This window comes from Tyto alba, unplaced genomic scaffold (assembly GCF_018691265.1).
Source record: "Tyto alba isolate M040663 unplaced genomic scaffold, T.alba_DEE_v4.0 Super-Scaffold_18, whole genome shotgun sequence".
NCBI classification, from domain to species: Eukaryota; Metazoa; Chordata; class Aves; order Strigiformes; family Tytonidae; genus Tyto; species Tyto alba.
The window spans coordinates 24,881,917-24,905,688 of NW_024881280.1; the positions used below are offsets into that span (position 1 = coordinate 24,881,917).

A 23,772-nucleotide genomic window follows, 5' to 3' on the forward strand; every position below is an offset into this window, starting at 1 on the left:
TTTAATTTAAAAACTGAGTAAGTTTATTCATTGGGAAAGTACAACAAAATACCCCAGGGATAGTGCATTCCACTCCAACAATTAAAATTGCATTATAAAGCAGATTGGAAGGTCTGAGTCTTAAAGAGAACAGGCACAAAAGCTAGCGCTTTTCTTTGTTTCAGCGTATTTATCTTTGGGTGACAGAGATAGTCACTGATTAATTTTTTAGGTACTTAATTTACGACTTCATTGCTTCTACTTGCAAGTCATTGTGTTCCTTTAACATGCTAGCTTGGGACTGGAGGACCATAATCTGCAGGCACTTAAGAGTGGGCAGTTTTGAAAGAATGGGGATGTAGAGCTCAGTCACATACTTACTCTTGGGAGGAGACCCAGCTGGGAGATACTAGATATTCTAAGTAGATATTGCCCCGCATTGTTTCTCTCCAACATCTGAGGTATGCAAAAAAAGTCCAGTTCCACTCATAAGAGCAGTTTCTGCTGCAGCTGGAGGGGTACAGGCAGGTAGAAGGAAAGCACAAGACTACAGCAAACTTAGAGCAGGTGTTGCTCAAGGGAGCTGCTAGTTTCTGATCACTGAACAAATTTTTGCTATAGAAGTAATTCTCTTGGAAATGCTGCAGGTAGGTCTCACACCCAGAGCAGCTTGTTCTCACTCATACTTGTTAGTTCACTTCAGCTGAGCTTTATAAGCCCAATAGGATTCTTTAACACACAGCAATTATATATCTTTGGCTAGTACTTTCTGCCCAGTGATTTCAAAATACTCTATGAGTATCACTGAACCAAGTTTAAAATTCTCTGACATACAGGTATTTTCAAGGGAACCGAGTACAGTAAATATCTGCAACAAAATGGCAATAGAGTTTGTCTCCTGAGTCCTAACCCTGAACTTACCCTTCTTTTCCTTTTAAATTCTTTTTCTCCCCCAACCTACGTCTTACAGCAAGAAGGACTACATTTATTCTGCAGAGGTTTATTAATCCCAATACAGACAAGTGATTTCTAGTATGATTACAATAGTTCCCAATTCCATATGGAGGTTGCCTGTCCCGTCCATGTCAGCATGATCTGCAGGTCTCAGCTGTCTGTATTTGGTTTACGTCTCTTGGCTCTGCTGGTCTCCTGCTGCTGACTGTCTTCAGAGGCTGTTTCGCCCTTTCCGTTTGTCCCGGATTCCTCTGGAAATTTCTGACCCTCGGCCAACACCTGCCGAATAGTCATATTAATGCGGGAAGACTGCAAGTACTTGGCACACACCTGCCAATCCTCATCAGAGCTGTGCTCAATGACTGAGCCAACAGGGAGGTCTGAAGGAAGTGCTTGGTCCAGGCACGAAGGCAAAACTGTCCCTTCAGGGTTGGGGAGGACCCGGGGGACAGCGTGGTACAGCAGACGGCTGAAGCCAGACATCACCATGATATCTCCACTGTGCATGAACATTGCTGTTGGGGCCTCCTCCCGCTTCAGGCCCCCAAGCAAGAATATCGAGGATTGCCCAAAACTAGAGATGGTATGGGGATGGAGGGAGAAGAGAAAACAAATTCAGGTAGAGAACAATTATATATACAGTAAGAAAATATTAGCGGCTAAATCCCTTTTCTAAAAAAGAAATCCCAAACAAGAAAACCAGATGGACTTCTAGTAACAACTTTACAATGAGAATATGGAAAACAGACCAAGAGGCCTGGTTCAAGGCAGGCACAGTGTGAGCAACTGCCCTGCCAGGTGTGAAGCTGAGCTGAGGTATTTCATCCTTGCCTGCTAGTACCCAATTGCCACTCTGCTGCTTTAGAACAAAACCGTGCTCTGTGCAAACAGCTCTTCCACACCAGGTGCCACATCCATGCTATGCAAGTGGTCTTCAAGGAAAAACCTATGCCCTTGAGCTATAGCTTCCTACTATTCAAATCTTCAGGGAGTGATTTGCAAACTACATCATTCTGACTCTGACTTCCTATAGCTATATGCAACCATAGAAAAAAAGCCACCAGTCCTGCCACAACACCCCAGTGATTTCCTTCACTTACCTGAATGATAAAAGGGGCCGAGAATGGTCTAGTTCAGACTCATCCACATGAATTCCAAGTGAAGAGTCAAAATGATAGTAGTTCAAGATCCCTGCTTGGGCTTGGAAACCCCGGAACCCGCAGGCTGCAGCAACTTGTTCTGACAGGAATGCAAGGTCTGAGGGGAAAGGAGTGTGGTGATTTGCTGAGTACTTCTGGAGGAAGGAGAGCAGAAAAAATAACACAAAGCAAACCCAGAACATCAAAGCAGTAAATACAATTGGAAATAAACATTGAATGAGAACTCAGAAGTTTTGCTGGCAGTCGTGGACAAGGACATCATATTTGCCTAGAAAATGACTACAACACAGGCAGAACCACAGCAAGTTTACCTCTTATCATTTAATTCTGGACCTGTGCTGAGACTGCCAGAGATTCAATTAATTGTGGAGTTAATCATTATATCTGGATGGCAAACAAAGTCAGTAAGATTAGTACCTAGGGTTAGTACCAACATCCTGGGGATCTACTTGGTCACTACCTAAAGCTGCCAATGGAAAGATAGTTCTGCATCTCATCAACAGAGCTCTGAAACAAGCATGTTTGTTCCTTCTTTGAAGAATAAACCAAACAGGAATCAATCGCAAACCTACTTTTTCTTTCTCCTATGATTCTGAGAGGACTGGAAGGGAATAACCAAGGCCACACAATAATAGGCTGATCTGGTAAATATAAGGCTGCAAGCAGATTTGGTTAAGTATCTGCAATATACTGATAAAACCGCATATTCACTCTGCCATCCTTTCTCAGCCTCCATCTGACTCAGTCTTATGAAAAAGTTTATTTTGGTCGGGAGCCCCAAAATAGCTGCTAGTTGGTGAGACTGTACTATACTGGTTTAGACTCTTAAGTTCAAAGTCACATCTGCAGCAGTCTCCTCCTGCTCTCGCTCACCCCTCCAGAGTAGTTTCTCAGAAGGAGCTGTCTTCAAGCACTCAAGGGCATTCTCACCTTAAGTAGTTAATGATGCTTTTGTGACTGTACCTTTCGGTAGGGTAAAAATGCTCCCTTACCCTGAATTAGTCACAGGTCTAGAGCTGAGTATATGCTACCATGTTACCTTTCAAAGGCAAGAACCCAGCAATGGGCTTTTGCTGTTAAATCATTCACAGTAAAGTAATACAGATTAAAATGTTCTTTTAAGTATGATTTGTTACAGCTTTTCCGCAAGACTGTCCTGTAGGATCATAAGCATTTTATTCCACGATACCCGCCTCTGTCTACCATTCTGAGTCCTTACAGCTAAGAAAAATGGAGAATTTAATTCCAATACCTTAGTACTCCAGTTATAATGGTAACCAAGGGTCACCCAGCGCAGCTTCTCCAGTAAGCTTCTGGGCTCCCGTTTACTGGAACCTTTCCTTCTACAAAGACAAAATGGAAAGAAATAGGACATGTGTTAATTTCTTAAGGGTTTTCTGTTAGTGCAGCATACAGTAATGAGATTCACCCATCCATACAACAGCCTATTAAACCCATCGATGCTAAACTTGTATTTTCAGTGCCATTATGTTTTTCCTCCAAAGACGTTGAAAATTCAGTTCATGCAATTTGTGCAAGGTATAGGGCCTACTGCCAACTGCTGTTGCTTTGAAAGCTTGTATTTGCAACATGGTACATAATGGGTTATCAGATAGAGAACAACACAATGAACTGGTGCAGAGTTAGAAATCAGAATTAAGCATGTACTATTTAAGCACCTGAAAGTGAAAGAACAGAATCTATGAAGATCTAAAAGCTGCAAACACAAGTTAAAGATTTCCTAGGCACTTAATGGAAAATGACAAAGGTGGAAAATGCTTTGCCTGACAGTGAAGCATATCAAGCTGCACAATACTTGCAAAAGACCGTTAGTTCTACTATTTGGTAGTTTTACAAGAAGTCCTTAGAGTGGACTGACTCAATGTTCAGTAAGATGCAAGACTGCTCTAGCAACGACCACACACCTCTTGTAATGCCAAGAAGCCTAGATTGCAGGTCCTTGCTATGCAGGACAAAAAACTGTTCTTAAGTGACAGCCCTGATGCAGAGGGACTCGGTGGTCTCAAGCCACACGACAATTTACCATTCTTACTTGAAGGTGGTGAAGGCAGTAAGAGACCTCAGTAATGGGCTTTTACTATGGACAAGTCCTTAAGAAGTTACAGAAAGTATTAGGATAGTAAACGAGATAGAAACATGCTAGTGACAAATATAAAAAGAAGGGTATACATCTATCTTCTAGTCCACTTGTTCCAGTAATTTCAGCTCCTTTTCTCAAGCTAATTCACATGTTACGGTAAAGAAAGGAAGAAAAGGGACATGTACTCATATCATCATGATAAACAGTAGCACCAGATGGTTGGCTCTTATTTATAGCCTCATTAGTTCAGTAAGACATGCTCTCTTTTACAAAACAGGATTTATATTTGTGCTGCTATGGTTAAGTCTCAGCCAAGCATCTGCATTTGATGTGCATTTCTACCTGGATACACAGCTTGTTTCTGCCCTTCATCTATACGTACTGATAGCTCCTAAGCTAAATCAGGAACAGGAATAAAAGGCCAGTTTCTTTACCTTTAGTAATTTTTCATAGCTCACTGATTATTGAAAGAAAGTCATCTTTCCAGTTTTCATCTCTGTCATAGGGTAACAGCAACTGCAATTATCATAATGCAGAACATAGTAACTGTCAAATACCTGCTGCTTGGAACAATTTATGGAGCCTACAAGCAGGTACCACAGCTTTTAGAAAAGAGAGAGCTCACAACTCCTTCCTCTACACCTTTCAGTCAACAAACTTAATGTTCATAATTAAATATTTCTAGCACCTGCCTTTTGAAAGTGCCCTTCTTCCACTACAGTGCCAGAGTGTTTGCACAACAGCAGGAACCCAAAAATGCTCGGTAGGTCTTTATTCCCAGAACTTAGCATTTTGCATGTGATTTCACATGTGAGTGCTAAGGGGAGGAAAATCTGAGTGTTATGTCTCTGGAAACAATAAGTTCCTAGAGCTGTAGCAGCAGGTGATCCTACAAGCAAGCACAGAGAAATTCTGGTATAACTATGTTAGAAAGAGAACAAGACTGAACAGTAGGGGGACTTTGGTCTGAAGTTCCCTTTTTTCTTTATTCACTGGTGAATGATCACACCTCTAAAATGCTCCCAAGCCTTTTCCTTATACAGAAGGATACATATAGCCATTATAGGGATGCTCTACCACCTTTTACGCTTTTAATTGTTCCCAGCACTAAAGAAAATACCCAAACTCTACTTTGTGAAGAGAGCTGTGCTGGTTTTGGCTGGGAGAGTTAATTTTCTTCATAGATGGGGGGCTATGTTTTGGATTTGTGTTGAAAACAGTGCTAATAATGGAGAGATGTTTATATTTTCATTATCACTGAGCAGTGCTGCCACAGAGCCAAGGCCTTTTCTGCTCCTCATCCTGCCCTGCCAGCAAGCAGGCTGGGGGTGCACAAGAAGCTGGGAGGGGACACAGCTGGGACAACTGACCCCAACTGACCAAAGGGATATCCCATGTCATATGGCATCATGCTCTGCTCAGCGTATAAACTAGGGGGAAGAAGGAGGACTGGGGGGATGTTTGGAGTGATGGCATTTGTCTTTCCAGGTAACCGTTACGCATGATGGAGCCCGGCTGCCCTGGGGATGGCTGAGCACCTGCCTGCCCATGGGAAGTGGCGAATGAATTCCTTGTGTGCACAGCTTTTGCTTTCCCTGTTAAACTGTCTTTATCTCAACTCAGGAGTTTTCTCACGTTTACCTTTCTGATTCTCTCCCCTATCCCACCGTGGGGCAGGGATTGAGCAGCTGTGTGGGGCTTAGCTCCTGGCTGGGGTTAAATCACAGGAGCATAGCATTCATTTCTAGGATCTGTATGGACTCTCCCTACCTTGCAATTCCTGCATTCTGAAAAGAGCACATAAACCACAACCCAAGCACGTTTATGCATCTTCATGATGGCTTTAAAAAGATTTAAAATTGTGTCAAATCTTGGAAGTAGACCTCTTTTTGGATAAGCACTCTGCTTCTCCCTTCCCTGAAAGGCTCCCACTCCAGATACTAGACAAGTTGGCTAGTTTGATCTGCTGTCCCCTAGGTAAAAGCACGAATACAGCAGTATGCTCACCTGAAAACTCAGGCAAGCGCTTAATAAAACTGCCAGTATTTCTGCCAGCCATCACTCTTCCAAACAGTGTTTTCAACTCTACTGGATTCAGCTGCCAATTAACCTCTGTTCTGATCATTCTCTGGGTGCACGAGAGGTGCTGCTGGGAAAGGCCTGTCAAGCTGGAACAGTACCCCACTTTTTTCAGCTGCAGGGCACAATACTTGCAAAGAACAACTTTTCATCATTGATGGAACACAAAAATGGCACCTGGATTTCTGTAACTAATTCTGACTGAGCCTGAAAAACACAAGTGGGGGCATAACTCCTAAGTGCAAATATTTAGAAGTCCAAACATTGCTTTTGCTCTTCCATATCTTGTACGTGTTAAGAATATTTTTGAAGAAAAATCTCAGCATGTCAATTGCACTAAGAGACTGCAGTGGAAGATGCGAGTTGCTGGGGACTCTGGTCACTCCATGACATGAAACAATCATTGTGAAAAAATGCACAGTAAAATCAACATGGTAATGATAAATACCCAAATAACTAAAAGATTGTGTACTGTAAACAACAGCTACCCTGTATGTATTTTTACAGGTGGCCAATTAAAAAACCATAGGTCTTTAAAACAGCTGCGTCAGCCACCAGACTCTGAACCTGTGGGAATCTTTCAGAGTACACAGCATTGCCATCTCAGATTGAAAAAAATAAAGGGAAAAAAAAAAACCAAAACCACAACAAACCCAAACCAAGAAATCCAAAAAATACTTCAGAAAATAAGACCACAGAAACTAGCAGCTGATTTGAGAAGTTCCAACAAGTGGAGATAAAAGCCTTTCAATTACAGTATACTAGGTCCAACAGCTGACTGGGAATAAGAGCTAGCATGAGTGGGGTGTTTGGAAAGGATCCCTTTTGCCTCAGGAAAACTGAGGCCAAGGGGGACCTCACAGTTCCACTTGTAGCTGAGCTTAGAAAGCTTCCAAGCACTATGATATCAGCCAGGGTCACTATTTTACATTTGACTGATGGCTTTGGAATAATTTGCTACTAGAAAATCCCATTGTGAGTGTGAAAGCAGAGAATTAACAAGGATGCACGTCAAGCCATGAAACACCCACCTTGAACTTGGCACGTCTGGCGCCATCTGTATACTGCCAGCATGCACACAATCTTTTTCAGCTTCCCGTCCCTGCTCATTTTTCTTAGACCTTCTCAGAGCTGAGACCTTCTGGTTCTGTTAGTTTTGACCACCAAAGGTTATTGTACACTTACCTGAGCTGCTCCTTGCTCTGTCCCCAGAGGTCAGTGGTCTTCTCGGGGGCCATGTGCAGGTCCAGGTTGCAGACATTGGGTTTCTGGGGGTATAGCTTGAGACTCTGTTTCACCCAGTGACGCTGGCAGCCCGGAAGAAAAGGGTTTGCTATGAAAATAAACCCTGACCACAAAGAAAAAGAGAAGGATTGGGGAGAAAGTACGATTAGGCATTTCCCTGTTTTTTCTAAAACTAGAGCAAAGGACAGGGGTTGGAGGTACTGAAAAAACACCTTAGACCTACAATCACTGACTCTGCATGTAGCCTGATGAAATCTATTAAAAGGTCTGAATACATAAGTTAAAACTTTTTTTTTTTTTTTTTTTTTTTTTTTTCTCCAGTAGAAACAAATGGTGGCCATAAGTAGAAGGCAGGGAGGGCAGCCAACACTGGTCCAAGTAAAAAGTAACAATAGAGGACATATCCATGTAAGGCATATTGATTACCGGTAGACAGAGGAGTAAGAACTTGGAAAGCCAATTGCTTTGGAGTAAATTTGATTTTTAAATGATTCAGCGAGACTTTTATCGTGAATCCTGTGAAGTTAAATTAATTCTGGCCTAGGTTTTCTAGACTTCAAACTACCCTTGTCGCTGCCTCTGAACTCATACTGTCTTCTTACTGCTACACCAGCGTAGTGAACTGCAGAGAGCAGTCCATGGGCTGAGCAAGCCTCTAGTAACATAAACCGTCCTCTTATTTGCTTCATGCTTATTTCCAGGTAAGTCTGGTTGTATCCATCTATGTGTTTTGGTATGGTAATATTCAAAGGGGATGAAAGTCAAATTATATCCCAAACTGCTTGTTGCTGCCTACAAACACTTTACAGTCATTGTTAATTAACTAAACAAAATAAATATGTAGTTAGTCTGCATATTCATTTAGCCAGGCACCTCAGGCAGAGTTCAAGCAGCAGCCCAAATAAGAGGGTTAGCAGAGATGTAATGGATTGATGGAGTCTGTATCTTGACAGACAAGAGTCCTTGACATAAGATCTGCCATCACTAGGAGTGCTAACAGGATTCTTCACTGGAATTTTCTCCTCAGCACCCCTGGGGTGTTTACTTCTGGGCCACGGTCGACGGTATTGATGAATGAGTGTCTGACAGGGAGATGCTATTAATTTCTATTGTACCTGCTCTGAGAATCAAGGCACTCTTCTCAAAGACTGTCAATTCAGTAAGACTCACCAACACAAAATTCACATAGAAAGAGAGATAAGGGTATAGGAGGAACAAAGGAAAAGGAGGTTTCAAGGTTTTGCCCTACTGTGCGTTTTTGAAATTCTCAGTCATATCACGTTAAACAGAGACAAAAATAGATGAAAAAGGAAGCACCAAGGCTAGGAGTCTCAGTAGGATACAAACTTGCCTTGTGGCCTTAAGAAAGTGGTAATAAAAGCAGAGAAAAAGCTTCCTGCCAGCATATCTCACAGACCTCACAAGATTAAATTAACTGGTTAGAAAAGAGCCTTCAGTGTATTATTAATATACTACCATTCATTTCACTTCATTCCCTGCACCTTCAGACTATGGCAGCCTTCCGATAGCTCTGGTTACATGAAGTTTCTTTGCCAGAAGCATTAAATTTACTTTCTGTTGGCCTCTGCATAGAACAGAATAATCTACACAATCTACACATAGAACATAATAATCTTCCAGTCTACAGCTTTTGATGTGGGGTTCTCAAAGCACTTTACTACATTAATGGAATTATGCTTTACTATGTATGTATTATCTCCAGGTATTAATGAAGGAATTAAAGCCTGGAGGGCTAGCTACACACAGAGCTGAGAACAAGAATCCAAATTTTATGACTCTTATTAGAAGCTTAGAACACGCTCATGTCTCTCCAAACCTTTCAATGCTTACTCCTAAGAAACCAGATTAGTGTAGATTTACAAAAGCGAGAACAACTAAAAAGTGGGTTACTGCTACACTTCTGATGTCAAGAAAGGCAGAAAATCCTGAATTTCTAACACTTGTAAGAGTTTTACTACAAAATTCCACACTAATAGTTCTTGGGAGAACCAACAGTGCTAGAAATCAGTAATTTACCACACGTGGGAGGGAGAAGAGAAATATATTTCTGTAGCAATCTTTCTGAGCTGACTAAAGAACACCACAGACAAGCTTTGAAGGCAACACAATTGAACCTCTTGGCATTGAAAGAGTTGGTCTGAATGGAATGGGCAAAAAAAATGAATTCTTTGGGGATCTATATACTAAAGGAATCTAACTTGAGGAAGCAGATGCAATTGTCTTACTGCAGCAAAATCCTGCAGCACACTAGGAATTAATTTATACCTAGTGAAAGTGGTCACCAACCTCAGTCAAAGGAAGGATAGTCCCCTCATAAAACCAATTTGTGTCAGTTACAAAGACTCAAAGACAGCATCACCCACATCTCACTGAACTCAGGACAGCACAACAAAAATTCACCCAGCTTCTTTAGTCTTACATTTCATTGCTTATTGTGGGGTCAGAACCAAACGACTTCCTTTCCGTATGCCCACAGACAAACTGAAGAAATTCTAACTTATTTTAGAGGGCTATTGGGGCAGTTGGTTCAATACCTTATAGTGCTTTAGGATGTCCAGATGAAAGTAGCAGGAAAATAATAAAATATTATTCTTGCCCACACGTGACAATTCTGAACAACACTGAGAATTTGTTAATGTGTTTGCGTTTAATTTTAGTGAAAGGTTTTCTTTGTCAGAGCAGAAGAAAAATGCAGTTAAGTGGAACACTTGTGATCCCCACGCATATAATTGCTAGGAAAGATGTTTAGACAGACATAAAATGACAAGTGAGACCAAGCAAGGGCAGCTATAATATGACAGGTAAGCAGAATAAAAAAATGTATAGTCAAGAAGAAGTGGAAGCTGTTCTCCTGAGGTTATTCAAATCCCTGTGTATTAACCATGCCAGGTGACTAATGTAGCTGCCTCAGTTTCAGAAATGGTAGGCTGGCTTCATAGCAACCCACAGAGACACTAACTGTAGTCCCAAAGACCCAAAAGAAACATGAGAAAAACCAAACTCAAACAAATATCCCTGAAATAAGGAAGATCGGGGGAACTGCAAACTGATTAGCCTTACCAAAACCCCTGCTAAGATTATGGAGCAGACTTTCACGACAGCCATTTCTAGACACAAACTGGTTGGGAACAGCCTGAAGGCAAATTTTGTCAAACCAGCCTTACTGCCAGTTACAGGGAGATGCCCAAACAAGGGGACAGAGGGGGATGCCGTTTACCTTGGCTTTAGCAAAGTTTTGCAGTTGGTCTCCTGCAGCCTCGCTGTAGCCAAACTGGGGGCTCATGGATTTTATGGGTAAGCTAAAAGGGTGAGCAAAAGCTGGCTGGGCCACCAGGCTTAAAGAATAGTGATTTGATGGTTCAAAGTCTAACCAGCGGCTGTTACAAGGTGCGTTCCTGGGGTTGATACTGGGGCCAAGACTGATAACTACATCTACATCAACAATGTGGACAATGGAACATTCATCCTCATCACACTTACAGATAACACTAAATTGGGGCAGCAGTGGATATGCTGGAGGCTACTGCTGCCACTGAAAGGAACCCTGACAAACTGAAGGAATGGGCCAGCAAGAACCTCGGGAAATTCAACAGTGATAATCCTGCAGCCGGGGCAGAATAAGCCTGTGCAACAGTATGGCCTGAGGATCAGTGATCAGCTATAAATCAAAGGACCAGGGAGTCTTGGGGGACAAAGTGAGCGCGAGTCAGTAGTGCACCCTCACAAAAATAAAGGCAGATTACACATCAGCCTATATTAGTAAGAGCTACTTAAAGGGCCATTACAGAGAAGGTGAAGCCAGATTCTTCTTAGAGATGTACTGCAAGATTATGAGCATCAACAGTCACATATTACAGCAAGGCAAATTTTGGTTTGATATAAGGTGAAGGAAAAAAAAAATCACAAGAGCGGGCAAACACTGGAACAGATGCCCAGAGATGATGCGTAATCTCCATCCTTGGAGATTTCCAAAACTCACCCATGCAAAGCTCTGAGCAACCTGATTTAACTATCAACTTGACCCTGGTTTAGAGCAGGGAGTTGGACTAGATCTCTGGAGGTCTCTTCCAACCTAACATCTTTCTGTGATTCTATCAGGTGACCTGCAAACCTAAGATCCATTTCAGTTTTTGAAATAACCTGCTTAATAAAATTACTCTGTACCTTGTATAGGACAAGTGGTTCTTACTCACTTATTGTACTCAGTGTTCCACACCAGCAAGTAGATGCCACACTTCAGCCCTGAAATGACTGTATTTCAGACACTTATCTAATTTTCATGATATATGTTCAGGAAAAATAGATGCTACAGAAATATAAAATCTCTATCAAAGGCAACAGGAATCCATTCTCATGAGGGATGGTTGATCAGAGACTGTGAAACAACTGGCCCTTCTGTTTTCACCTTCATATGATCATATATACTGTCACATCCCACCCTTTAGATGACTTGTTTGTCCTCCTGCACTTAAAATAACATTAAATTACACTTAAACAAACCAAAATGGGTTTTTCAGGCAGGGCAAGGAAGATAAGATGGAAGATGCCTGATCCCAAAGCAACAAGGTTGTGTTTAATTTTTCTTGAAATCAGAAGTACCTACCTGGATACCCATTGAGGCCATAGGCCTTCCACTGGCTAACGGGCTGTAATCCTGCTCTGTAGGCATCTTGATCACTGACTGAAGAAATACTGAGCTGGGATCTGAACACCTTGCAAAAAAAACCAGATCTGGTTAAAAAAAGAGGAAGAAATACAAAAGGCGTCCAAAAATAGCGCCTATACGAAAGAGTGCTACCATATTCCAAGGTAAGCCTTGTGAAAATGCCAGCTGTGCCACACAACTATTGTCTAAGCCACTGTGACCAGAACAGAGCCTGCTGCTAGCAGAGCTAGTATGTACTCAACATAAGAATCAAAAGGTACCTACAGTTTTTACAACACTCAGGGATCAGGAGAGATGTCCTCCATTCATTAAAAAAACCCAAACCATTTATAGGAGTGAGAAAAAATTTGGCACCATTTTTCCATTTTCACTGTACAGCCTCATCATTCTAAAACATTCTGGTAATTATCAATCTCCATTAGAGAGCAGTATTTAGTACCCATAACAGTTTATACCTTCAGATAACATTCCAAGTACAAGTTGCTCATGATCCCATAAGGTAGGTGACTATTCTCATCTGTAATTTACAGTAGTACAGTGATTAAGTGGCCAAAGTTGTTTGATGTGAAGAATTGCAGAAACATTGTAAATTTTAAATACCACATTGCCACTTCTGTTTCCAACAGCAGGGTCAACAACTCAAGGTTTACCAAGATATATTTTCTGGACATAGTCGTACTCTCTTGGTTTGCAGTAACACATGTATTTAAGCTGTAATAAAGCAACACTTGCTGAAAAGAACATACTCATACACGGTGTTCCCACTCTCTTCCTCCCTTAGGACTGTCTTGGAGGAGGGCAGGATAGAGGCAGGTTGGTTTTGTTCTGACTTAGTTCCCCAGTCCAGTTCTCCACATGGATGTGCAAAAGTACAGGCTCGTATAAGGAAAGATCTGGCCAGGCATAATGGGAATAAGCAGGCAGAGACAGGCAAGACTTTGTTTATGACAATTTAAGACGTACATGAAATTAAGGCCTTTGCATGCACTCTGCAGTGATGAATGTGTAAATCATTCTCTCTGCAGGCTGACAGCTCTGGTTCATGTCTTTTATGCAACAGGTCTAAATTATGTACATAGAATGTGTAAGAAAACTCTAAATTAGTGCTGGGCAGCAGTTTCTGGCAACGTGCTCAGATTTACCAATTTTCCACCTCTCTGCCAAAAGCAGCTTTGTGACTGCCAGACTTGAAGAGCTTAGCTGAGAGTCCTGTCTGCAGAATGTCCCCAGGAAGGCTCTTCCTTTGACTAGGACTCTGCCACCTCTCTGCCTTCTCAAACTGCTTACGCATCAGCTGCTGCCAGAGCTTCTGAAGAACAGGAGCTGTTCCTATGCTGAAGAATTACATGTGCTGAATCAGTTAAATAAGCCTGGGAGCAGGGCAGCTGGGTATGTCACACTTCACTGAAGAGCTCAATCACTTGAAGCAGTTTTCTGAGAGAAAAGGAACAATAGTATCTGGGCCAATCTGGCTAGCATGTAGCTCTTCTTAAAAAGAAAAGCCAGATGTTTTTAACCTGGGGGAAAGACGAATAAAAGATGCTTTCACTAGTAAGCTCTCAACTGATCTTAGAAGGTAACAGGCACAAAAAGAATGATATGGAGAGGAGACAGATGTTTGTGATGCTTTCAAGTACTCTGAATTCCCCAGAAGGGCTGGAATCCTTTATTTGGTAGAGGATTGCTGCAAGCTCAAGAAAAGCTGAAAGGTTAACAACTTGCTTGTTTAATGCTAACACCTTGAACAATTTCATATGGGTCTGGGTTTTGTGTCCTGTTAACAATATCAAAGTTGCAGTCTGAAAAGATAGAAAAATATATATTCTAATAGAACAGTAAAAATAAAAGCCTAAGCATTTGAACTATGAAAAATTAGGCAAAGTTCACCTATATTCCTTATTTTCATATAGGCTTATACGCAGGAAATCCCTAGTTAACACTTCAGCAGATATCCATTATCCTTTCGCGAGGTGACAAAGCAGAAGATGAGTTTAAAGGATCACTTCTCCATCACTCAAGAATCAGTAAATGACTAACCCTGAAGGCTGCTACTTTCAGATGTGCTCCTGACTGTGTGCCCCTAATCTACCGTAACAGCTGGACTTGACCTAATGCCTAAATCAAATGTTTATTATATGGGAGCAAGAAAGGAGAAGAAACTTTACCAAGGACCAGTAAGCCCAGGAAACAGTGTCAGCTCCAATAGTGAAACTTGCTTTTTTCCATCCACGCGTTCCTTTACTTCTCTTGAATAACACGTGGTTCTATTAAAGCCTCTGGAGATCCCTTACGGCAAGGTAGAGAGCTAATTAAACACAGTGAGAGCATATCTAAGGAAAAGTGGTAAATCTGGGAGTAGGCGGTGTGCTGGCCAAGCGGGGCTGGGACGGCAGCTTGGGCCCTCGGGCAGGGTCCCTCAGCGCCCCCGCTGCCAGCCCAGGGGGGCCCCGGGCGAGCCCGCCCCTGGGCCCCGCGGGCAGAGCGGCCCCGGGCTCCCGCAGCTGCTCGTCTCTAATCACGCAACCAGTTTTTAAACGTTATTACGATCCGTAAGAGGCCCGGCACTGGAGGGCAGCGTCTTCTAGCCTGCAACGGGACAGCATCAGAAATCTGGCGTCGAGCGCGCAGGGAAGCAGCAGGTGACTAGACCAGGCTGCAGCAGCAGCACCGCGCTCGGACCGCGAGGCGAGGGCGGGAGAAGCCCGGAGTTACCTGGCCCCCCGGCACAGTGAAATCCACCACGCTCCGCAAGTCCAACGCGTCGCGTTGCCGGTAGAAGCGAAACAGCCGGCGGAAGGCGTCCTCCCCGCCCTCCCGGGTGAGGGCCGCCGCCGCCATTTTGGGCCGGCGGCGCAGGGCGGTGCGGCGCACTGCCGGGACGGGGCGGGGCGGGGCCGCGCCGCGCGCGCCCGCCCGCCCGTTGCAGCTCCCAAGATGGCGGCGAGCAGCGCGGTGGGGGCGGTGGCGCGCCGTTCCGGGAGGTTCTTCGAAATCTTCGTGGCTGATGTTCCCTGGACGGTATCGACTAGTGAGTGTGCGCCGCTCCCCTCCTCCTCCACCGGTGCTAAGGCTGGCGTGGGAGGCGGCACAGGCCGTGGGGGCTGGTCCCGTATAACCATGTGTGCTCTTCCCCCGCAGAGGAGCTGAAGGAGTACTTCTCCCAGTTCGGGTCGGTGCAGAGGTGCCAGCTGCCGTTTGTGAGTACCCGCTCATTCTTCAGGTCCCTGTCCGCGTCTTCCTGGTAAAAGGGGGAAGAGCTGGTGGCAGGTACTCGCCAGGCCCCGGCAGGGCTGGCCCTGCTGCTGGGGCCCTGCCCGGCCCCCGGCTCCCCAGCTCCCTCGAAGCCTCTTGTGCTCTACTCAGATTTTTGCTGCTCTTCACCCGCTGTTTCTTCTCCCAGTGGTTGCCGCTGCTTGTCTGCGAGCTGTAGGCCTCATTGAAGCTTAGTGGTGTACACTGGTTTTGAAAGAGCTTTAGAAAGCACATCTCCGATCCTGTTGATATTGCCATTTCTGAATAATTAACCTGAAAATGCTTTGAGCTTCTCTATCGTTGTGTTATCTGTCTTCTGACAAAGAATAAAGTGTTTATGTGCCTGGTCTCCCAGGCTTAAAACTTATAAAGGTGAGGGTATGAACCTACAATCCTTTCCTGCTCGGGGTTCATACCCCATCCTGAATGTGGGGCTAACACAAAACCCACAACCCCTTCAGGTATCTCCCAAGCTGTCAGCTGCTTGTGCCTCAGCCATTTAGGTTATTTATTTTCTGAGCATGTAGATCAGGAGTAAGTCCAGATTCCTAGAGATGAACAGTCAAAAAAAGGTGTTCCTTTCCCACTCTGTTACGGGTAAGTTGCAGGTCATTGCCAAAGGAGTTGAGGTTCTCCTGCCAGCTCATATTTCGCCATGTGAAGTAATGGTCTGTTAAGTTAAGCTCAGTGTGTAGTAAAATGAAGTTTGTGAGCTGATGGGTTCACTATCAGTTGAGGACTGGCTTGGAAATGGAGAAAGATAGTTTGAAACAATCTGGCTATTTCTGAAGGTTGGAGCTTAGGTGTCTGCCTGCCACACTGTGTTCCTCAGGGCCAGGACAGGAGGTGTTACTTTGCTGCGAAGGCTGGCAGCTTGCTGTAAACCTGCCTCCATCTCTGATTAAAGCTGAACTGATGCATGTGTGTGTGTGTTTTGATTCAGTGATTACTTTAGGCGTATTCATTAATGCTTAAAACTGCCAGAGGTACAAAAATCTGCCAGCAGCATAAGACACCCTAATTAAGGCATCACTGCAATACTGAAACCAGGCAGTGTGACTATAGTACTCTGTGGGTGAAAACTTCACCAGTGTTTGGAAAGGCTGCCAGTCATGCCTGATGATCAGAGTGGCAGAGCTGTTGTGAACTCTGATGGGGGCAAGAGTTGGGATAAAAGGCACTTTAGTAAACCTGGCTTTTCTGCATTATCTCTTCTTCATTGACAACTGTCTTTTCCAACTGGCAAATTATTATTAGAAATAACTTCTCAGTGCAGTTAGGGGTTGTCATCTTGAATTGCAGCCTACTTTCTTAGTATCTTAGGCAGCTGCTTTATCTTGCTGAATGCTTTTCAAGTACTGCAGCAGGCTTATTTTCAAATTAGGTAGATAGTTGAATGTCAGTTCTGTTGTGACTGGCTTAACAGTAGATAACTAGTGCAGTTTGAAACAACTGGCTCTGCGTTATTCCAGTCTTCAACTATAACTTAAAATCTTAAACTTTATTTATGATTGCTGGACTCACACTGGGAGAAGGGGATGCAGAAAAGCCTCTGCTAGGCCCCTGCATTCTTTCAATTAAAGTAAATTGTCTTAGAATGTGAAGAAGACTCCTGAAACAGCAAGTGCAGTGATTTCTCTGATGATTTCTGAATCCTTAAATTATCTGTAGAAAGTTTTTAACAACCTATGTGAGTATTTTCTACAGTAATTGGATTTTTTTAAATTCGTAACTAGGACAGAGATACAGGCTTTCACAAACGTTACTGCTGGATTAAATTCTCAACTCCAGAAGATGTCCAGAATGTCTTTCAGAAGGACTCCCACGTACTTGAAGGTGCCAAGGTAATGTGGCAATTCCTTTAATGATGTAATAAGTTGCTCTTTAATTCTGCCTTTGGTTAGACACAGTAACATAAAAATATTGCCATACTTGTTCCAAGTATTAAGCATTTTGCCATTTATTGTGCTTTTAATGTTTTTTAAAATCAGTAACACTTTTGTTTATTCCCCTTTCAACTTGACTCATTAGGGTCCAAGATCATATAGATACCACAGTGATCGCATACCAGAGATCAAGACCTCCTGCTCTGCTAAGCTAAAGGAATATGAATGCAGTAAAACTGTTCAGGGACTACCATGCAACTAGTTATTATTTGTAATACAATTTTCGGCAGCTGTATTCCAGTGTCTATTCTGGATGCTGGGTAGCAGGTAGAAGATAACAAAAAATGTAAAGCTAAGCTTTGAATTTTAGTGAAAATGTCTTTTTTCCTTCAGCTATCCTTTTGTACAGGAAAAGTCAGCTGCCTGCTTTCATGTTTCAAGATAAATTTAAATTAGCTTTAGTGTAGCTCTTATTTTACTTGCTGTCTCCTAACATTTTAAATGTCAGTAAAAGAAAAAAAAATGACACTTTGGCAATCTCGGTGCATTAGTCTATGGTATTAAGAGACAGTGTACAGGATCAGTTAAAAACCTTTGGTCGAGTACCCATACAAAAGTATCTGTCATTGACTAGTCAGAGCCAGACAACTGTATGGTCTAGCTTCACTGCAGCAAATAAAGAGAGCAAAGAACTGGCCATGCCCCTGCTTTCCAAACATTTAGTATGCAGTTGTGTTGAGAGATAAGGATAAGAGGACAGTGAGTCAATGGCTGCCCACAGCCATTAATAAATTAACAGGTCTTACATCAAAATCATTAGAAACTTGCATCTAGTATGTTCACTTAGTAAGGGCAAATTACTAAGGGCATTTTCTGAGAGATGTCCCTGTGCTTCAGCTGACCTGGCTTCTCATACCGGCCTGCTTGTTGCTCAGTGTCACTCTACTAATGATCTCCACTAGTGTTCTAATTAGTTTCTTGTTTTGAGACTTTCAATGCTAGGATATGGTAGGAGTAAAATGAAGTGGCAGGAGACTTCTGCGATGTGATATGTTGATCATGAAGTATTTTGCTTGACATGGTTCATATTACTGCAGAAGTCTTCCTTGGTTGTGATTGCTTCAATGCCTGTTCCTAAGAAGAGCTGACCTGAGTTACAGCTGTGGTACAAAAATGAAAGCAGAAACTGAACAGTTCAAGACTGAAGTCAGCGCACTCTGACAAGCCAGGCTCATCAATTGGGCTGAAAATAACGAGGATGTTATCTATATGCAATTATCAAAATAAGTACTAGGAATAGCATAGATGAATGTTTAGTGTCAATCTCTTAGAAAATGTTTTGCTGCTTTTTATTGTTGAAGCTGTAAGATAGCAACCTCTACTTACCTGCCTAGGCTTAGAGGGCTATACTCACAAGAGGTGGAAGAGCTAAGAGGCTTCTTTATATGAAATAAAAAGCAGAAGGGAGGCAGTGGTTCGCTCTCTTCATTGCTTTAAAAATGCAATTTTTTCTTGAAGCAAAACACATAAGCACTTCTCCCACTTTGTTCTAGGCTAGGTTTAGACAGTTACCTTCTATTAGTTTCACTTGAAAGCACAAGCTTTTAAGATACATTTTGCTGATACAACTTCCAATTGCTGTGCAAATTATATTCAACTTTACTGTCAGGAGCTTAGCATTGGTGGTTATGGCTGATGAAACTGAACCTGTTATAAACCCATCTTCTGCTTTCCCTATGAATGTTCTAGAAGATGAAAAATATCAGACCTTCTTGCCTAACTAATTTGAATGATTTCCATTGTTTTCAGCTCACTCTCAAACAACAGTCCTATAGAAGACGCAGTCAAAGAAAGAAAGGAAGAGAATGAGCGGTGGAAGGAGGCTTTATTTCACTAAATGTAAGGAAACTAAAATAAAGATTACTGAGAAACTATGAATGAGTATTTGTTTTAAAACAGAATCCAGCTGTTTCCCCACCCTGTTCGAATAAACTGTATAGCCACACTAAAGAAACACTGAATCATAAACTCCCTAGCATCCATTACAGCATAAGACAGTAATTATATACAGCAGGAAAGCTTTTAACAGATGAAGTAAAAGCTTTAGCTACCTACAAAAACAAAAGCTGTAGGAATGGGCTACATTCTTATCCTGAGATGCTGGGCAACAGGGAGCACTTGCTAAAGAATAATTCCCTTACGAAATGTTTCAAAGTGGTCTCCATTCCTCCACTCTCGAGGGGGGGTTGTCCTATATAGAAGAGTTAGGATGTGTATATATATCCACACAAGAGTTGTGAACTGCTGCGTTACGCCATCCCCCTAGACACCTCTGATATTAAAAATGCCTTTTGCAGGAAGTCCAAGCTTGTAGTCCATTTTTCTACCTCTCAAGGTGGCGAGGCATTCAGTCCTTCCTCCTCTTTTTGCTCTCATGCTCGTGTTCTTTAGGGCGGCTGCTATCCGATGGCCGTTTAGAACCACCGTGTTGCTTAGCTTCTTCCAGAAACTTGTCCAAACCAAAGGGATCCTCCTCAAATTGAACGGGTCCATCTCTGCCCCTCCCTCTGGTGTTACGGTCAGAGTTAGAAAACTCTTTGTCAGGAACAAACCTGGAGGAGATGTGTGACACTCAGTTTATTGTGACTTCAGAGTACTATTTAAGAATTTCTTAACTTCATTTTCTTACCTATTGGTTTTTATTCGAGCCTCTAGATCATCACCATACATGTCCTTATCCACATTTTTACTTGGCCTGTAGATATTTTGGGCCATATCCTTGCCACTTCTCCAAGGCTGGTCATAAACATTATAAATTTCATCTTCTCCTCCAGCAAAGCCACTGTCCATACCCTGTGAAGCAAAATACACCGATGATGTCATGCAGATACATGAAGATGATACTCTGTAATTTAATAGTGATTTCAAATGAGTTCAAGCACTTCATAAGGATATCAGTGGTTTTGGGTCTGGGATTAAGTCCAGAGAACATGACACAATCTTTACAAGCCTCATCAGGGCCACTTCTACTCTCCCATATTTCAGAAGAATGGATCATTTCAGTCTGCCCTGCAAGTACAGCTGTCTATAATAGCCAAGTACAACCACATAGAAGCGTGTATTCAGAATTTCTGGAAAACATGATTTAAGCTGACTGATCCAAATTACGCAGAGGCTTATGTAAACTGTGGAAGTAGAAGTGCCTGCTTGTTCACTTTTGATTCATCAGCTTTCCCTTCTGCCCGCATGTCTTTCATTGGAGACATGAAAAAGAACGATTGATAAACTGCAGGTCTATTCAGGGACTTTCTGAAGCTTGATCTACATTTTCATCTCTGAATAGTATGAAGTTCAGGGAAAATTAATGTTGCTGTTAACTATTTATATCTTCAGAAGGGCTTTTAACATAAGCAATAATGGGAATATAAAGTATTTACTTGTTTCTCTCTCAGAGCATATTTTCCTTATTCAGTTAGTACATTCGTACAAAAGAGGAAAATTAGGTCATTGCATCTTGAAGGCAAAATAGCTTCTTTCTCCCCACTCCCCAGTGAGAAAAACCACAACAAAAACACTTTAATCCATTTATACATTTCGAATATTCCATTATCCATAACTGATGCAACAAAAAAGGAGAGCAACAGTTTCCTAACCAGTTATGTAGAGGCTTCTTTCAGTGTATCCACCCCAACCATGAGAACAGGGTCGCTTTAGTATTCTAGCCACACCCACTAAGGAAGGATGAGCATGTTCTCATAGAAAGCTACACAGCTGTGAAAAGGTATTTTTACCTTGCTCTGGTTGAACAGCCTCTGGTCGTATTGGATTTCATTGGATGGCCTGGGGTTGGGTACCCCTAGGGCAATAACTTCACTGATATCTCTGTTCTCATTTCTCTGCAGCTTTGACCTGAATTAAAAATTTTAAGTTTTATTAAGTCAGGAAACCATATTTGTTGATATGCTCAACTGCAACCTGATCCTGTAATAGTAGCTAACAATTTGCCTCAGGAGCCAGATTTTGACTGTTGCCCTTCCTTACTAGCTAACATTTAAAATTTGTCTCCTGGCAAAGGAAATATTTGGCAAAGTTATGTCCAGCTGGGCGTGACATTTAAATTTGCTTTCCACTATCTGCAATTTACATCAAACTGACTTGGTCTAAAATGTCATATTTATTTTTTTTTTTGCAAGAACCAGTGTAATTATATTCCAGGAAGGGCAAACAATCTAATTTTAAGATATTGGAGATTTTAAGCCTCCAGAAACCACTTGTGCTCAGAAATCTCACTGGCTTGGGCAAACAAGATACGTTAGCCTAAACTCATAAACCTAAGCTTACTTCAAATAACAGCTTCAAGAAACAAAGTCACTAATGATACCCTGGTAGTTACAGGATCCAGGTTTCAACCTTTGCTGTCAACATGTTCATTAAATCAGAGTATACTGAAGTTCTGCTAAAGAAAAAGCCACCCAGAACCAACAACCCCCATCTCCTCCATTCCTCTGGAAAACTCTAAATTTAGAAGAGAGTACTGCAGTACACTAACAATACCATCTCATACAATGAATGAACAGTGCTTCATAGTAGCGAGTATCTCCACGAGGTGAGATTCAGGCACTTGCATCAAGCAAAAGGACGCCCAGGGTAATAGTTTCCCTAGAGGGAAAGCCAGTGCCAGCACAGGAATAAAGCAGCTTTCTTTTGGGACTCACCTTTTGTCAGGGGCTGCCCTGGAAAGATTTCTGTCATGCTGTCTCTCTTTGCGTCGGTCATGTCTGATTTCATCTCTCTCTCTAGCTTCTCCATCCTCTGAACAAATGGAAAATTGCTCATCATAGACAAATATTTGAAGTTTGAATTAACTATGCCACTGACACATGCACAGTGAGTCAATTCAGTATTCTTTTACAGAAGAGAAGTGACCCTTAGCACTACTTAAAATGTTACACTTTAAACAAACTGAACACGAAAACCACAGCCTTCTTATGCCACAAGCAATTAACTGTCATTGACAAGATAGTTAAAGCAGACATATCCAACAACTATGTTTCCTCAGCTTTCAAGAGTTTAGAATGCTTGTCCATTTAGGAATTAATATCCTAAAACACCTACAGATCATACTTTCATCTCTTAAGCATAAAAATATCTTTCAAGCATGCAGGTATCTAAGTGCTTTGAAGAACATTCTGTGACTCAGTATCAGAGAATCACTCTGATTAGAAGGGAGTCTCTAGTTCAACCTCCTGCTGAAAGCAGGGTCAATGCTGATTTCAAACCAAGTTCCTCAGGGCTTTGCCCACTCAGGTGGGGAAAAGCTCCAAGGATAGATTGCCAGCCTCCCTGGGCAATCTGTTCCACTGCTGTTTGTCCTCATGGTGAAAATTTTTATCCTCAAGTGTAGTTGGAAAACTCCTGCTTCAACTTTTGACCATTGTCTCATTCTACCACTGTGCAGCTTAGTGAAGAGCTCGGATGGTCTCTCTCCTTGTAAATACGGGAAAGCTCCCCAAAGCCACATCTTCTCCTGGCAGAACTCAATCTCTCAGCATCTCCTGACTAGGTACTCTAGCCCCCTGACCATTTTGATGGCCCTCCAATGAACTCACTACTGTTTATCTATGACTGTCTTGTGCCTGGAGCCCCATAACTGCACACAGTGTTCTAGATGCAGTCTAACAGATCACCAGTAAAAGGAAACAAATTACTTCCCTTGACCTACTGGTTACACTCCTGCAGATGCAGCTCAGTATGCCCTGAGCATTATTGGGGCCAGCGCACACTGCAGGCTTACATTTAGTATACTGTCCACAAGGACTCCCAGGTCCTTTTCAACAGAGTGGCCCTCCAGCCAGCCAGTCCCCAGCCTGCTGGGAAGAGGTTAGTCCAACCCAGATGCAGGGTTTGGCATTATATGACCATATCCTCCACCTCTTCAAGAAATCATAACTACTCTACATTCAGCATCTTGATCTTTGAAGTGTCATTTGTCATTTCAATTAAAACATAAGACTTACCACAATGGTTATAATTTAGTTAGCAGATTTTGGGCCTATTAGCCAACAGAACTATGTTCTGCAAGACCAGTTGTAACAGTGCAAGAGAGAGAATACCGCATTAACCATCTCTGAAAACTTAAAGATGGTTTAGTTCATGTAAGTAAGGCAACAAGCCTTTTCTAAAGGAAAAAAAAAAAAAATTACTTTAGAACAGTCCACAAAAGCCATTACTTGTACTGATCCATTTACAACTCTGAAATTCTCAACAATGTCCCCAACCTGTATACACTGACATACTGCTTCGAGGCTCAAATCCAGATTCCATCACACCAGTCAGTGATTTAACCAAATTCATTGGCTGATCAAGTAAAGACATGAAGAACACATCATGCTTAGAATACCTAAATGTCAACTGTAATTTCTAAGTTCT

General features: G+C 42.3%; 3 protein-coding genes across 3 annotated transcripts in view; 1 reads left to right on the forward strand and 2 right to left on the reverse strand.

The window, feature by feature from the left end:
- On the reverse strand, positions 1–15,137 carry ALKBH1 (alkB homolog 1, histone H2A dioxygenase). Its single transcript, XM_042791107.1, has 6 exons — positions 14,918–15,137; positions 12,143–12,251; positions 7,459–7,621; positions 3,346–3,436; positions 2,034–2,227; positions 1–1,507 (listed from the first exon to the last, which is right to left on the reverse strand). Exons 1-6 carry the CDS (start codon positions 15,041–15,043, stop codon positions 1,084–1,086), a joined length of 1,107 nt encoding a protein of 368 aa, XP_042647041.1. The 5' UTR covers positions 15,044–15,137; the 3' UTR covers positions 1–1,083.
- On the forward strand, positions 15,088–19,277 carry LOC104367383 (SRA stem-loop interacting RNA binding protein). Its single transcript, XM_033008734.2, has 4 exons — positions 15,088–15,233; positions 15,344–15,402; positions 17,194–17,301; positions 19,153–19,277. The coding sequence occupies exons 1-4, from the start codon at positions 15,140–15,142 to the stop codon at positions 19,210–19,212; spliced, it is 321 nt and encodes a 106-aa protein (XP_032864625.2). The 5' UTR covers positions 15,088–15,139; the 3' UTR covers positions 19,213–19,277.
- SNW1 (SNW domain containing 1) overlaps positions 19,212–23,772 on the reverse strand; it is a 17,848-nt gene continuing 13,287 nt past the window's right edge. Inside the window, exons 11-14 of the mRNA XM_042791106.1 lie at positions 22,059–22,155; positions 21,135–21,252; positions 20,033–20,196; positions 19,212–19,955 (exon numbers count right to left, since the gene is read on the reverse strand). Of these exons, the coding sequence (XP_042647040.1) occupies positions 19,751–19,955; positions 20,033–20,196; positions 21,135–21,252; positions 22,059–22,155 (584 nt within the window). The 3' untranslated portion in view covers positions 19,212–19,750. The remainder of the gene's footprint in view (positions 19,956–20,032; positions 20,197–21,134; positions 21,253–22,058; positions 22,156–23,772) is intronic.